Source organism: Trachurus trachurus (assembly GCF_905171665.1).
Source record: "Trachurus trachurus genome assembly, chromosome: 1".
Classification (NCBI taxonomy): domain Eukaryota; kingdom Metazoa; phylum Chordata; class Actinopteri; order Carangiformes; family Carangidae; genus Trachurus; species Trachurus trachurus.
In genome coordinates this window covers 10,788,162-10,804,119 of record NC_139891.1, presented here as the reverse complement: position 1 = coordinate 10,804,119, position 15,958 = coordinate 10,788,162, and the positions used below count along the sequence as shown (strand labels likewise).

General features: G+C 44.6%; 1 protein-coding gene across 1 annotated transcript in view; it reads right to left on the bottom strand.

The window, feature by feature from the left end:
* maml3 (mastermind-like transcriptional coactivator 3) overlaps positions 1-13,966 on the bottom strand; it is a 120,349-nt gene extending 106,383 nt beyond the window's left edge. The window contains exon 1 of the mRNA XM_083982605.1: positions 12,866-13,966. Coding sequence (XP_083838731.1) covers positions 12,866-13,249 — 384 coding nt within the window. The 5' untranslated portion in view covers positions 13,250-13,966. The remainder of the gene's footprint in view (positions 1-12,865) is intronic.
* Positions 13,967-15,958: the final 1,992 nt, after the last annotated feature.

Here is a 15,958-nt window from a genome sequence, read left to right as displayed (position 1 = left end):
TTCGGCTAAACTTATCACATACCAAAACAAGTGCAACTAAATGTAACAAGGAGACGGCAAGAAGAGCAGAGACGAGAGAGATGAGGAGGTGCTGCATGTTGTGTGGATGTTACATCTGTTTTCCTCCTGTCTGTTGTTCTGTTCACTTCTGCAGAACAGTAGGTGTGTACTGTAAGGCTGCTGTGAAAATGGAAAGGATCAAGATCTCTGGGGTTAGATTTGATCACACTTTAACCCTTCAGTACAGACAACATTAGTTGACAGTTTGGAGGGAAACTAGAAAATGCATAAAGTTCACTAATAAGATCAGTACAACATGTTTGATATAGTAGATCCTGGGCATTCTTATAGCTTGATCACAAAAAAGAAAATCCTAGCTCGAGGTCAGTGCTTCAGTGGAAGTTATGTCAACATGAAGATACACAAACTGCGTGACTGATAGCGAGTGACAGATGAGCATTTCAACGATGAGATTATTCTAGATGGAGAGCTGATGATGACGACAGTCGCTGGAAAACATGCGAGAGGTGACACCCTGGAAACAACCTCTGGTTTGTTTACATTGGGCTGCTGATAGAGCCGGCTGTGTGTCCTCACGCTCTGGGTGAATAACTCCCAGCCTGAGGACGGACGCACAGGGAGAGAGAGAGACAGTCATCACTGGGGCCTGCTGCTAAATTATTAAAAGGCCCAAGTATCAATAAGCTCCAATGTTATTGGTTCTGCTCTACGGACTGGAGATATGAAGAAATGAAAAGATTTCCTGTTTATTGTTGCTGTGCAAATGTTCTGTCGCACAATTTATCTCTTTATCTCACCAACTCCATTTCCATTAGGACATTGGGGATTAAGACGTTCGACTGCAGGACCATGCGCACACACACACACACACACCTGAAAATTGTCAAGAGAACTAAATGCTCAAAAGTTTTTTGCATGTAAACACAAACAATCTGTTGAAGCATCTAGAGAAAGTCCATCGACACATCGAGACATGCACAGTTTTCAGTTTCATTATAGCAGCCTAGAAGCCTTACATAAGGTAAATAAATAAAACATGGTTTAGTGATTAAAAGCAACCAATTCTCATGCAGTTTGCTACTGAAGATGAGTTCATTTATGTTGGTTTAGGTCAAAGAAAACAATAAAACATTCTATTCTAGGCTATTTTCCTTTTAATAAATATCAGAGCAAAGTGAAAGCACCGCATCAATAATCAGTGTTAAAGCAGCAGTTCAGTAAAACTCTAAAAAGATATTAAAGGTCCAGTGTGTAACATTTGTCAAGATGTATTGGCAAAATCTGAATATACTACCAATGAATATATTAGTATTAGTAAGTGTATAATCGCTATAAAATAAAATCCGCTTGGTTTTCGTAGCCTTATAATTCTTCTTTTATACAGTATATAAATATAGCAAGGGTGCTTGCTTAGAGAGTGACGCCATCTTGCGCCGCCATGTTTGTACGGAATGAAAAAATCCAGCCAACCATCAAGCACGTTTCAAGAGTTTCCCGTTAATAAATAAATGATAGAATTATTTAATAGATAAATAATAGAATTGGAATGCTAGATGTTACTGTTTTCCCCTCATTTTACACACTGGACCTTTAATTCCTAATTCTTGATTCTCAGAACAACCAAATGAGGCCTGGTCTTGTTTGTAAGCAGCGGCAGCAGCAGCTCAATGATCGCCACAGATGAATTCATTCAGGTCTGATAGTGGGAGGCTAAATAAATCTGCCGCTCCGACACCGACAACACGGCCTTTGTTTCTGCCACATGTGCTGGCGTCTTGTATCTCCAGGCAAAATAACAGTTATCACCAATCGCCGTGATATTTGCAGGTCCCGCTGCTGCACTATCACAGGACTTCCTGCCTGCAATCACCTGCTATAAATCAGTTATCAGACAGTAGCATAGCAACAATGTCGCTAAGTGTCTGACCACACGGTTAATATCCTCTCTCGCGCCGTCCTGCTCTGCCCCACTGAGTCCTCGCTCCATCTTTTCCTCCCTATTGCCCTCTGCAGTATTATCAGATAATGTGTTTTTTTTTCTCCCCCCCCCCTCCCCTCCTGCACTGCAGCCACTGTGGCACAATTACCCCGGCTGCTGCACTAATGGCTATTGATGCAGCTGAGGGCCCCACACACACACACACACACACACACACACACACACCCTTGCACACGCAAACATTCATAAAAAATTCATGACGCTGGCTCAATAGGAAGGTGCGGGGGGTCTGGCTGGCCCTAGAAAGAACAACAAATGTCATTTAACAAAGGAGGGACGAGGCAGATGAGACGAGCCTCGACATTATCACACAGGAAGATGCAGGAAAAACACGGACACATATGAGAACACACTGATCTGTGTGCGCTAATTGTTCAGAGGATCATCAGGCTAAGTTGAAGCAGACCTGTTACCTGCCACCGAGCACGTATCTGTGTCTGTGTACAGTATCCGTGGCTGCAGATCCGTGGGGATACAGCAGCGGCCTGTGAATGTGTGTGTGTCTATGTGCTGCAGGAGTCTGTGTGGTAGGTAATTCCCTCTTAGCGCGGGATTTCTCCCTGCCACCGACCTGTGCTGAGAGAGCTTTAGAGCGCTAAGCCTGCTAGCTGAGACTGAACCAGGGATCACCGGAGACAAGGAGCAAAGAGATGGAGGAAGGGATGGAGAGGGGGAAAAGAAAAGCACGGGCGGGTCTGAATCATGAGAGGAAAGAGGGAGGGAGCAGATGAGGAGGAGAGGGGAAAAATGAAAGGTCAAATGGAGGTAGGAATTGAGGGGTGAGGGGGGGAGAGAGAGAAGATGAAGGAGAGAGAGGGAAAAATAGAGAAGGCTGGAGAAAGCAGAAGCCCCGGTGTGATGGGTGGATGTAGAAATAAAGTGGAGAGGGAGGAAGGACGGAGGAGGGACTGACCACAATTTGGCGCTGGAAAATGATTTTTCAAGGGGGGGGTGTCAACTGATCCAGATTGACCCTCAGTTTAAACAGACAAACAGGAAGGTCAGCGGCCGGTTGCCTGGCGCCAACAGGAAGCTGAAGACTGTCCGTCAAAAAGGAGCCAACATTTTATCGGCACTGTTTCACTGTACGTGCATAAATAACAGACGCAAGTCGTGATGGCAAAAGGTGTTAACGCTTAATTTCCTCAAAGACCATAGTGTCAAACAGAGTGAACATTAGTGTGTGGCCTCCACTGAACCACAAAACAACCACCAACACTTTAACCTGAGGTGGAAAATAATAACACCTCCTGAAATACTTGAGTACAATGCTGATGTATTTATCTTGGGTATTTATAACTACTTTAGAGGGGCTGCTCGTAATTTTTGCTCTTCTAAAAGCTAATTTGAAGCTACATACAAGGAACAATTTTGAGAAAGTTGGAGGCCCTCCAAGACACCTCCAAGATAGTTTAAAGATTTTAACTATACAGCGTTTCATAAGGCAAAAAAAGAAGGAGAAATTAAAATAGAAATAGAAAAACCAGTATTTGGGTAGCACTCGTGTCATTACCTCTCAGATTTACATTACCTGTTCATTATGTAACTGCCTATACACTGATGCCTGAGTATTAACAATCTAATAGTGCAATAAAAATCACTGACATTGACTGTGGCAGCAGTCACTGTCAGTGATCTTTGATACCTATCCTACATTTTGCTGATAATACTGTACTTTTGCTTAGGTAGAATTGTAATGCAGGATTGATGTACCTGGGTGCTCCTTCCACCACTGACTAAAGCCTAACAATAAACATGAATAAGGTGATCACAGGGCATTTAAGAAAAAGGACACATTACTTTTCTGTATTAACTTCCCAACACCAGTTCCTTAAATTCCATTAAATGCAAAACTTAATGGGGTTTTAAATAGAAAAGAGGCTCCGCATGAAGTTTCTGAATGATGATTGCTTGTTGACAGGAGGAGGCTAAAAACTGCCAAAACTGACCAGCAGTTGGCCGGTGGCAGCTTGTGATGTCTCACAGTGGACGGTGATAAGAGCCAGTGTTGGCTAACTAGTACTTCTTGCTGCTACTTGACTGCAACCTTGAGCAAACACTCTTACACTCGCTTACCACACGCATCTGCTGTGGACACACCGTCGCTCCAGCAGAAGTCTGCAGTCACCAAGTTTCCCTAAGACATGACTCAGGTCTGTATTTTCTTCCCTAACGTTAAAGGGATAGTTCAACATTTTGGCAAATTGGCCTATTTCCATAATCCCTAAAGTCATAGCAGTAGATTTGTTACCTTTAATTGTCGGTGTAAGATATTTTTGGAACGGCAGAGCAGAGCCGCGAGCTGCTCAGAGCTACGCTACGGAGGCTAATGGGATTTCTTGGTTTCCCTCATCAAACTCATCAAATACACAATCCAACACCTCCAAAACGCTGTCGTGGACAAGTTGTGACATGCACATTCAACACGCTATGAGATAATAACGGAACATTACGAGACAGAGTTGTTTTCGGGGTAAATTCATGCAAAACCGCTGATGCGCGTGGAAGTGTTCTGAGGCAGTTTTTCGGCAAGCAGTCTGATGAGTTTGATGAGGGAAACCAAGAAATCCCATTAGCTTCTGTAGTGTAGCTCTGAGCAGCTGGCAGCTCTGCCCCGCTGTTCTAAAATAGCTTGCACCAACAATTAAAGGTAACAAACCTACTCCTAAAACTATAGGGATTATGGCAATGGGCTAATTTACCAAAATGTTGAACTACAGGTATCCCTTTAAGACAGTACGATGAATCTGATCCATTATACATAATCTATTTTGGTTATAAACCGGCCACAAATCCTACAAGGTGAGGAACCTAAACCAAGCAAACTTGCAAGTTCAAGACTTACACTACCCCTTTGCATGAGCATTTGCCAGTCTTTGTCCAGTCATCCAGTCCTAGTAAAGACAATGTTTTTTTTGATAGTGGGTCGTGGTCAATATAAAGACTCAATTACCATGGTCATTATTTAAGAAACCCTGTTCAGCATGGTCACTCGCCTTACAAATTGCAAGCACAAAAAGAAGCCTAATTTTTTAATCTAGCTCTATGTGTAGATTTGCAATCACCACGGCGGATGCTTCATGATTGTAGCACAAACACATTCACATATCTACAGGCGCAACACATTCACTCTGCTCCGTGAGGAATGAAGCGCGCACATGCACATTAACTCACACACTCCACTCGTGTGGTGTATCGCAGTGGACCTAGGCATCTCTGATAACAACCTCATTCATATTTTACGATTGGTGTGTGTGAGTACATGGGGGGGTGGGAGGAACAAAGATGAGTTCCCTCCATTGTATTATCAATAATGTAAAATCTAAACTGCCCTTCAGATGCTTCTTTAAGGCTAAGCTACCTATTGTATGCAGAAGAGTTCAGCAGCCTTCAAACAAAATCCAAACACAAAGGTAGCACCAGCACACACAGATAAGACAATCGCACTGAAGATACAACAGACCTGCTGTCACCAGCGCTCTGTTGACTCAAGAGCCTTTTTACACGCAGGTAAATCTCTCAGTACTGGTGGCGTCTGTGCTACGTTTCAAACTCCCTCCCTGAAAATCGTCTGGGTCGATACACCGGGGCCAAGTGGTGGGGGGTGGGGGGGAATTCTCCAAATCCACAGATCCATGGATCTTTGAACCATGGTCTTCAAGTATCTCGACCCGAGATCATGGACATTTGGTTCAAGGTTTTGGCCTCAGTTTCTGAGCTGTTATACTCCTGATTACCATAGATGTTGGCCATTAGAAAATGAGAAATTACGAAACACAAATACTTCACATCGCTGCCAAACAGAGTCTCCTTTACACTGCGTGACCACAAAAGAGCCGTATAACTTGAAGAAAACAAGTGGCAGCTCCAAAATAGTCTTGGTCTTGGTTTTGGAGTGGTTCACTCACAGAAATACCTCATCAAGCAAACAAGATCAACCCCCGTATGTAAGTAACTAGCTGTTTCTTCTTTTGATGAAGGCTTATTACGATTAAATCACAAGATGGTTTAACTGCCATTGCCTACGTTTTCCTATTTAAGTAAAACATCTATTATCATGATGTTTTCATTATTTACTTCATTTATGATATGATGATATGTCAGGAAAAAAAACTGGAAAATGCTTGTTACATCTTCCCAGAGCCCAGACAGAAAGAAACGTCTTGTTTCGTTGGACCAAAAAGTTAAGAAATAATCAAATTACTGCGACAAAGAGAAGCAGGAAATCCTGCCATCTGAGAAGCTGGAGGCTTTTTCTGTCCATCAACTAATCATTAAATCAGCAAATCACATCAGCCCTAATCATAAATGCAGCAAATTATAGACCTTTATAGCCAATTCATATAATATCAGCAGGTGGCCTGTATAAGTCATAATCTTTATTTTTTTTAAAAACTACAACAGAACCATTCACCACCCTCATTGATTAGAGCAGGTGAAATGAATAGGGAGACACAGATTTGAAGAAAACACACTGATAATTAGAGCGAGCTATTATTAGACGCCGGCTCTCCTACAACCTCACACTGGAGTTTTGACAGTGTTAACATTAGCAGGCAATTCAATGCACAGCTGTCAAGACGACAAAACAACCTTGAAACTAGTTGTGCAAATATTTGAAACATGAACAAGGCCATCTGTCACACCGCGTTGTTGAGTAAAAACTTCTTAACAGATAGAGAAAGTTGGGTGTGTTTCATACAGGTATCACCATTTGTTCAAGCTTCATTAAAAAACAAATCTGCAAGTAAATAATCAAAACTTTCTCAACTGTGCAGCACAGAGGGAAAACTGTTTCCTCACTTTATTCAAGGGTCTGCACTGAACGTGTGTGTGTGTGTGTGTGTGTGTGTTCCTGTAGAACATGTGAACAAGCGTGGGTGGAAGGGAATGTGGTCACAGCCGCCCCAAATCAAAAACATCCACAGCGTGCGCTCGTGTGTGTGTGTGTGCGCGTGTGTGTGTGTGTGTGTGTGTGAACTGAGGAACAAGAGTGAGAAAAAAAAAGTGACAAAAATGTAAAGTTTGCAGGCGAGCAGTGGAGACAGAGGAAAAGAGTTTAAAATACACAGTCCATAAAAGCCAGAGGGGGGGTCAGAGTGGAATTAGAGAGTAATGAGTCAAAAACAGCACGTCTGTGATGTCACGACTGTTTGTCGACGTCACGCTCGGCATGTGTGCGTGTGCGCGCTGGTGAGTGTCAGCCCCGCGCCAGCTCACCGGTTTAAATATAGCGCTTTCATGGGCGACGGTCCCGGCTGACATTAACAATGCTATAGCTACTAAGACCCAGCTCCGCTGCATTAGCACGGTGCTAAGGCTGAAACCAGAGAAGTGGTGAACAGAGGGAGGAGAGAGAGAGGGAGGGAAGGAGAGGAAGGGAGGGAAGAGGGAAGGCCTCGGATTCATGAAAACTCAGCCGCCCACACTCCGGCCTCTGCTGCCAAGAGCTGAGCAGGACAACTGTGTGTGTGTGTGTGTGTGTGTGTGTGTGTGTGTGTGTGTGTGTGTGTGTGTGTGTGTAAGACATTCCACGGCGAGGTGGATGCCAAGGAGCGAGCACAGCCGAAGACAGACTGTCCTGAGCTACTGTGTTTTAGTGGAACTAACGAGCCCCTCGCTGTGCACCTTGGCCTCGCAGCTGTAAACTTGTTAGCGATTAGGTAATCAGATCTGACTGGATGTTTTGTCAAAAAAATGTTCAGGTCACCATTCTGCTTTTAAGCAACATCGTGTGGCCCCGTCGGGGGTTTTTTCGAGGAGACACGTGCCTCGTAGCTGAGAGGTCACGGGTTTGATCCCCGCCATCCTCGACGTGCGCTTCCGCCAGGACGGAGAACAACCGTTTGGTTTGGATGGACAGCCAAAAGTAGACAATCAGTACGTTTACATGACAGATGAAAAAAATGAATTATGGCCTTAATCTTACTACAACTGGACAACTAAAGTGCATGTAAATGCGTAGTCCAACTAATACTGGACTTCTCCAAATCCGACTAAAACACCCAGATAATGCGATTGGAAACCGGTTTTCTTCTGCATGTGTACGTCTTAAACCAACACTAAGTAACTTTTCAACCTTCATATAATATTTTCAGAACTTTTGTGATGGTACATGGACTTACAACAGGTTGAATGACACCTCTGTTGTGGCCTGAGGGGGTCTGAATCGCCTTCACTGGCACTAAGCAGCTTCCAGGTGGATGGTAGGAACCCCTCCACACAAAAAACTACAAATGTGCTGACTGCTTTACGGCAGATGCCAGTGAGAAGATCATGTGTTTTATAAAAAATCAATCAATCAAAACGGACCCAACCTGAGTCATTTGTATGTTCAGCCCGGACCAGCGCATCCAGTCAGGAACTGTAGCTAAGAAATCTAAGTTATTTATTTCCTGTTATTTACTATGTGAGAGAAAAGTCAACAAGGAAGGTGGGGGGGGTGCATTAACACATTTCACCACCTATGTTGAGGAGGCAGACACAGTCAGTTATTTGATTTTCCCTGTAACTGAGACGAGGACCGAACTCCGACGAGACGCTCAAATCGAGCTCATGCTGTTCATGTAAACGTACTGAATGTCACACAATGATTATGTCACACCAAAAAATCTTTTCAAACAAAAAAAAAAAACATCTCAACGAGCTACTCCCACTATTCCACTCATTTTGTTTGGTGCTGACATTCGACGATCTTCCGGTGGCCTCGGCAGGCCGCCACGCTACACAGCCAGAGGACGTGTTGTTGTTTGGTGGCAGGACGCTGTTGTGACCAATCACTGAACAGTTCCACCACAAACACATGTAATCAACAAGCCCACACCTGCTCCCTGCGGACCGCCAACTGTCACTCTGCAAGACTGAAAAAAACACCAAACAACCTCAGCAATGCACAGACCGACATCATCTTATAGTGCTGTGATGATTCTCCTGCTCCTTTCTGATTGGTTTTCAATCATTACTGTTCAATTTTAAAGGAAGAGTTGAGCAGAGCTGCCTTAACCATTATCTAACATCATCTCACACTGGTGTTTACTACTAATCTATGACCCCATGACCGTCACTTCACACCTCGCTGTTTAACACTTCAGTGCACTTCATTGTTTGTTTACGCTGAATTATGAACTCGTCATCGTCGACTGAAACACCACAGTCTTATTCAATCAGGTATTCTCATTCAGACCAAGAACACTTCAAAAAAATTAGATGCAAGTGCAATGGAGGAAATACAAATAGACAGAGATGAGACAGACAACAAAGCACGGCCAAACAGAAATCAGATACAATCAAGAGACATCCCAAAAATCTCATGTTAACAACAAAAAAAAGGGTTTAAATTAATCCAAAGGCATGAGACTAGTGGTCTCTGCCTTTAAATGTTGCTCTGGTTAAACTGCATTAATAGTTGATGATGTCAGTAGTAGCAGTAGTCAATAGTTGATGGAGTTATCAGCTGTAGAAGGATTTCACCGCTGCAACACCAGATGGCTGTGTTGCATATTACTGACATATGACTTTCTTCAACAAGCTTCATCGTGTCGTCACTTTCAACAGCTATACCGCGGCGAAAACACAGGCGGCCCAGCTGACCAATCAAATGATCTCCGGTCCAGTTACGTTCCTGTAACTGCTGCGAATCCTGCTCTTTCCTCTCAGCCATAAGGATTTTTGTTTTTGATGTGTACACTTGTGCAACCCTTTACTATGTGGATAAGCCTATGCAGACCAAACTGTTGCCAATTAGTTTTCTTCTGATGAACTCATCGATTAACACACTAATCATGGCGGCTTTGTTGTTTTGTTGTCGGTCCTGCTGAGGACTTCATACAAATATGAAAGAAATCAATAAAAGCTCCAGTGTTGATGTTGATGTGGACTCCGAAGCTGAGAACCTCTGTACACATATGAGGGTTTTTTTTCTCTGTTTGTGTGTTTAACTGTACACAATGGACAGGGAGCTACCAAACAAACCTCTCTGCACACGTCACACAACTGTAATTACTGGCTTTTACAAGTTGGACTCTGCCTGTGTCTGAAGCGTTATATCATCATCTGTCTTAAACTGTTGCTGTGACATACAGCGAATTCGTCCTGACTATTCATCCATAGTGTATACAATTCACAAAGCATGCAGAGATTTGAATTTATCTCTAACTACCCTGGTGTTAGTGCAACATGATACCTGGAGAGAGAGAGAGGGGGGGGGGGCTATCCAGTGTTTGGTGAGGAAACTCTCTGATTATTCGTTCCAACATCTTCTGACCTGGAGAGATTAATGTATGTTCTTACTGCACACAATGATGTGAATGTGAATACTTATACTACACTATAACTTTGATATATAGGCTATGTGAATACTGTCTAAGAAATGGTGTGAAAGGGTAGAACGGGTGTCTTCTTCTTCTCCGTTCTCACTAATAGTTGGCCCATAAACACAAACACACACTTTCCATAATTACAGGCTTGCTCCTGCCCTGACGTGGGTGTGTCTGAGAACCATTAGACCGGAGCTCAGTGTACTGAGGTGCTCATGACAAAACAGCACGCTGACGAATATTACACTTAAACAGTTTAAACCGTGGACAATCCGCTACAACGGGTTCAACGATCTCAAATGCCGTCTTGCTCGAAACGCTGTTGGTCTTTTTTTCTTTTTCTTTTTACATTTCATCTATTTCAGAAGAAAATTGCAGGCCTTCCTCCAAAACTGACAGTTACTATTGACAGGAGTCATTTGCGTTCATATCCAGCTATATGAGCCGGTTTGCCACCGTACTCCATCCGGCAGATGAAAACTGTTCTGAAACGCAGCCTCTCTCCTCCACACAGGATACGTATTACAACAGTCTGTAACACACCCCTACAGATTAAGGCCCTCTGGGTATTTGTGTATGCATGCGTGCATGTGTGCATGTGACGTGTGGAGTCACATCAACAGCACACTTGGCTTTCCTAGAATGCCTGCTCCTGTAGCGACTACATACAGCCATCTAGCTGCAGCTCTTCTGAGGAAAAAAAAATGGAAGAAGAGGTGGCAGATCTCTCTCACACTTCCTGTCATCTGCTTGTACAATCCAGTGCTTGAACAAAAAAAAGAAGAATTTAGCATTAAAAAAAGGGGGTGCAGACGCCTAGATATCTAAGATTTAGCCACTGTTTGCATACAATGTGTCACCACACCACCAGTGACTGAGAGAGGAGCAGAGAGGGACAGAGCGGAGGGATGCCACTGTGTCTTTAAGCAGTAATCCCTCCGTTTCTCAGAGCATTTGTTGCAGGCCATGGGCCATGGGCGGTTCGGTTTAATGTCCACAAGGGCCGCTGGGAGGTCCCGCACTATTAAAACCACTGCTGCTCTCTCAAAGCTGCAGCCGGTCGGGCTTGTGGAGCTCTCAAGTGATGACTGAAGCCTGCCACAGAAATTAAAGATGATTTTTTTTTGCACTTCAAAAAAAGGGGGAGGAACTTGGCTCAACGCTGCAACAAAAGAGGATAACTAACGCTGACATTCCCGACATGTATCTTCTTCTTTTTTTTCTAAAAAGGGAAAGTGGAGCTCGCCTCGCAAGGAGCCGTGGTGTGAACGGAGGAGGGGGGGGGGGGCACCGGGCGCAGTTTGCCGGTGTGTCTGCCTCCATCCTTTTCATGCAGGCAACAGTCAAACATTTTTTTTCTTTAAAACACGACTAGATCTGGTCATAAAAGAGATCTCATCTGCAGACCTGCTCCACAGTGAACACAAAAAGAAAGAAAGAAAAGACAAACCAAGATCCTCATAAGACATTCAGCAATCCTCCATATGTTACCACTGCCCCCTACCAACAGGAAATCACTGTAGCATTCCTATAAAATCTCCTGTGACTTTATTGACTCTATTAAGACTTACATCTCCTAAAGCAAAGCTGCATTGTTTTCACAAGGGAAGGCAGTTTTGTGGCAGTAAAGGAGAGACTTCTTATAAGATGAAATTGTGCAGCCGCTGCATTATTTCATCCTATGAATGAATCTTCAAAAGTTACTTCCAAAACAACGTATGGTTAGAGAACAACACTGACTGCTATCTGGGGTGATTTCAGTCTGATGGCAGGTTACTTTCAGCGAGTGGGGGTGGCTGTGATTAAGTGTCTGAAACTATTGGCTTGATGATTGTGAGTGTGTTACATAGGTTAGAGAGCAGGCTAGGGCATAAACTACTACTACTGCTGCTGCTGCTGCTGCTGAGGCCAAGGAAGCTGTGTTGCAATGTTAATGCTGGCTCCTCTTGCAGAACAATTTGCACCCAAAAAGAAAAAGAACAAGAAAGAAGAAGTTGTTTTCATGTAAAAGAAAAAAAGAGCACCCCGTCTACCAGAAGTTAGGTTAGAAGTTTGTGAGCTAGAAATCATAACTTGACAATTAGCAGTGCCTCCCAAACTTCCAGCCCTCCTTTGAGCAGAAAGCAGCACTGATCTTGCAAAAGATCAAATATCACTTGTCAGGCTTGTCATTTCCAAATCTTGCAGCATTTCCAGCCCCTGGCAGCCTGCTCTCTCTGCTACAAGGGGCTGGATTTCTTTGTAAACAAAAAGCAGCAGTTGGCACTCTGGTTTGAAAAAGTGAAGTGTGTGTTTCCAAAGCAATTGCCAGCGCTCAATGAACGTGTTTTCAACAAGTTTTCTCAGGAGCGAACAAGTAGTAGTAGTAGTAGTGCAGCTTTGCAGCATGATGGGGGTCCAAGAATGTTGGGGGGGTGGGGGGGACACACAGAGATGGAGGGTACATGAAAGAGAGGGAAGTGTGTAGCCTACTGAAAGTGTGCTGTGTGTGTCGTGGAGGTCTTGGCCGTGATTGAGGACCAGGTCTTACCGCTATTAGCGTGTTATTCCTCTGTTCCGTGGAGGAGGCAGAGTCCGGGTCCTGCTGCTTGCTCTGCGGCTGCTTGCTGCCGCCGCCGCCGCCGCCGGTGGCGGACTTCTTGGCCCTCTGCTCCAGGCTCCGCTGGTACAGGCTGACCGTCTCCCTCCGCTCGATCTCCAGCTGCTCGGCGTGGGCTTGCTGGTACCTGTTCTCGCAGTTGACGTGGTGTCTCCGGCAGCCCTCTATCCGCTGCCTCAGCCTCTCCACCACCGTGCTGTGTTTAGGTATGCCCATCGCCCCGGCGGGCACCACGCTGCCGGCGGCCGGGTTCATGCTGTTGTTGATGCAGATACCGCCGTTGGGTCCGGCAGCGGGGGAGGCGAAGTCCCCCATCACTGGGCCGACTGGCTGCTATTTTGGAAGAACTTTTCTCCCCCGTCAGGCTCACCGCCGCCACCTCCTCCTCCTCCGACCACCTCTTCCTCCACCTCCACCACCGAGTGTCCTCTGACTCTGGCTGTCCTCCCCGGTGAACTATCCCAAGGAACCGGGCAGCGGAAGGAAGATAACCGACCGAGCGACCGAGCGACAGCCGCCGCCGCGGCGGCAGTAACAACCGGGAGGTTTAAAGGGCTGCGAGCCCGGCAGTCATATGGTCGGGGGACCGCGGGTCCTCGGCTCTGTTTCCAAACAAACCGCTCCCGACAACACGGATAACACCCAGCGTGAGAGAGACCCGGGCCAGCCCCAAACTGAATTCAACAATAAAACCGCTGCCACGCTGCTAACAACAACTCCGCCGGAGAAAAAGCACAACAACACGGCGAGGGCACGGACGACAGCAGCACTCAGCGGTCATACACACACACACCGTCCGGCGGAGAGGCAGCGGCAGCGGCGGCAGCAACAGTAACAGTCCACTCGCCGTTTCACGGTGTTGTCCTGTGAGAAAAAGTTTTGCTGCCTGAACCAAACGGGCTCCGGAGTTTCCCAGTGAACTTGCATCTCATATGGTTTTGGTTTGAAAGAAATCCCGGTGAAGATGTTGTTGAGTTGTGTGTGGGGGGGTGAAAGCGCACAAGCGCCCTCGGTAGTCCGGTTGTGAGGCAACTAGAGTGGCCCAGACGGCGCAAAACGCGGATATGGGAAGCAGTGGCGGAAGTCTGTAGTCACTGGCTGCCGCCTGCCACCATCACAATAATCATGTCCGCTTCTCCACCATGCCAGCGGAGTGATATCAGGACAGGAGTTGAGTAAAAACCAGCTAGAGGCTGTGAGGAGCCCTCTGATGGACACACGGAAAACACGGCGCGGAATCCGCGGTGTGCTCCGGAGCACAGGCTGCTCCCACCCGTGACCTCTCCTGTCGTGTACTCACGGGTTACACCACCGTTTGCACGAGGCACACACACACACACACACACACACACACGCACACAAAAAAAATCAGTTTTTCCATTGATATTATAAACAGGTCAGCACGAGTTAGGTCCGCGACCAGGTGCTCATTAGCCTGCTGCCTGCCTCATTACACCGGTTCAGTTAACATCAAGCCCAGTAGAGGTTGCACTTTTATTTTAATTATTAGGCAATAGGCCTATATTTTTTTAGATTTAACTTAGCCTAAGATTATAGAATAGAAAAGGACAAATATGAGGCAAATGAGCTGTTATGTTTGAATGAACATGCAGTTGAAGCAGCCTTAGGAAAATTGAATGAATGTCCACATAGTTTTGTAAAAAAAAATATGCTGACAACGGTAAATTATCTATTCACACAGACAAATAACTAAAGAAACAAAATTATAACGAAAATAATGTCACAGGAACAGGAATGGTCACAACTACAGGTATGTTAGCCTATATATAAATAATAATAATACAAATATGACATCACCACTGAAGAGAGACACATTTTTCGTAATTGTTTTTCATAATTTGTTCTGAACAATTGGCTAGAATACACTCAAATGGAAGACAATTTACAACCTGTTATTTAAGTAAAGCTGCATGAAGTGTTCTTCCATAACCACAAACGGCCATAAAAAGGAAAATTTACTGAAATATTATCTCTATTATCTAATTTAGATCATATTCAAAATGTCCTAAAAAGTTTTAAGGAGAGATGACAGCATAAAGCAACACTTCTGTGGTTGATGAATCATAGCTTAAATTATTTAGTCATGAAAATGATCATGACAAATCAAATTATTAAGGACTATTTGATATCCTTCCTTATAGATGTAAACTATAGGCTATAAAAGTGCAGATTATAAGGACAAGTAGCCTACTAAATAATATATCGTATCTACAGTGACATGAGGAATTATGTGAACCACAATGTGCTTTAGCTAATAACACATAACCAAAAAGAAAAGACACATTTATTCAATACAACATTGACAGTACTATTGAACAACGTAAGTGAACCCTTCATTTAATACCTGACACTGCTAACCCTGAAGAAGTTTTAAGTGCAGATCAGACCTGCACAATGTTCAGGAGGAGTTTCCTCCCACAGAGCCGCCTCAGCTCAGACACACAGCCTGGTGCGAACGGCTCTCCACAGAGTCTCTCTGGGATGAAGCTCTGGGCTCTGACTGGGCTGCTCAAACAGGTGGATTCACTTTGTTTGAAGACACTCTGGAGTAGATTTGCTTTGATATTCAGGGTCATTGTCCTGCTGCATAACCCAACCTCTTCTGAGCCTCAGCAGGAGACGCAGACCAGTCGCAAAGCACCTTCAAATCATAACGCTCCCGCTAGCTCCACTAAGCATTTTCATGTCAGTGAACAGTGTCCTTGTTACCGTATTATATTCTGATCCTCCCCGAAAATTCAACCTGGGTTTATTGTGCTATGGAGTATAACAGTGCTCTAAAACAAATCACACAGACACACAGATGAGTCTTGCTGCTATTTGTGATAATATAAGTAAAAACTTGTCTCATTGGCTGGACTTTAGATATTTGTTAACCTCTGACTCATGTAGTTTCTTCCGAGTTTCAGTTTGATGTTATGATCAACAGGCAGAATAAGGGTGAAGAAAGTGAAAGAAAGTGCAAAAAACAGTGCCTGTCTGTAATGGGCCACTGTGATGATG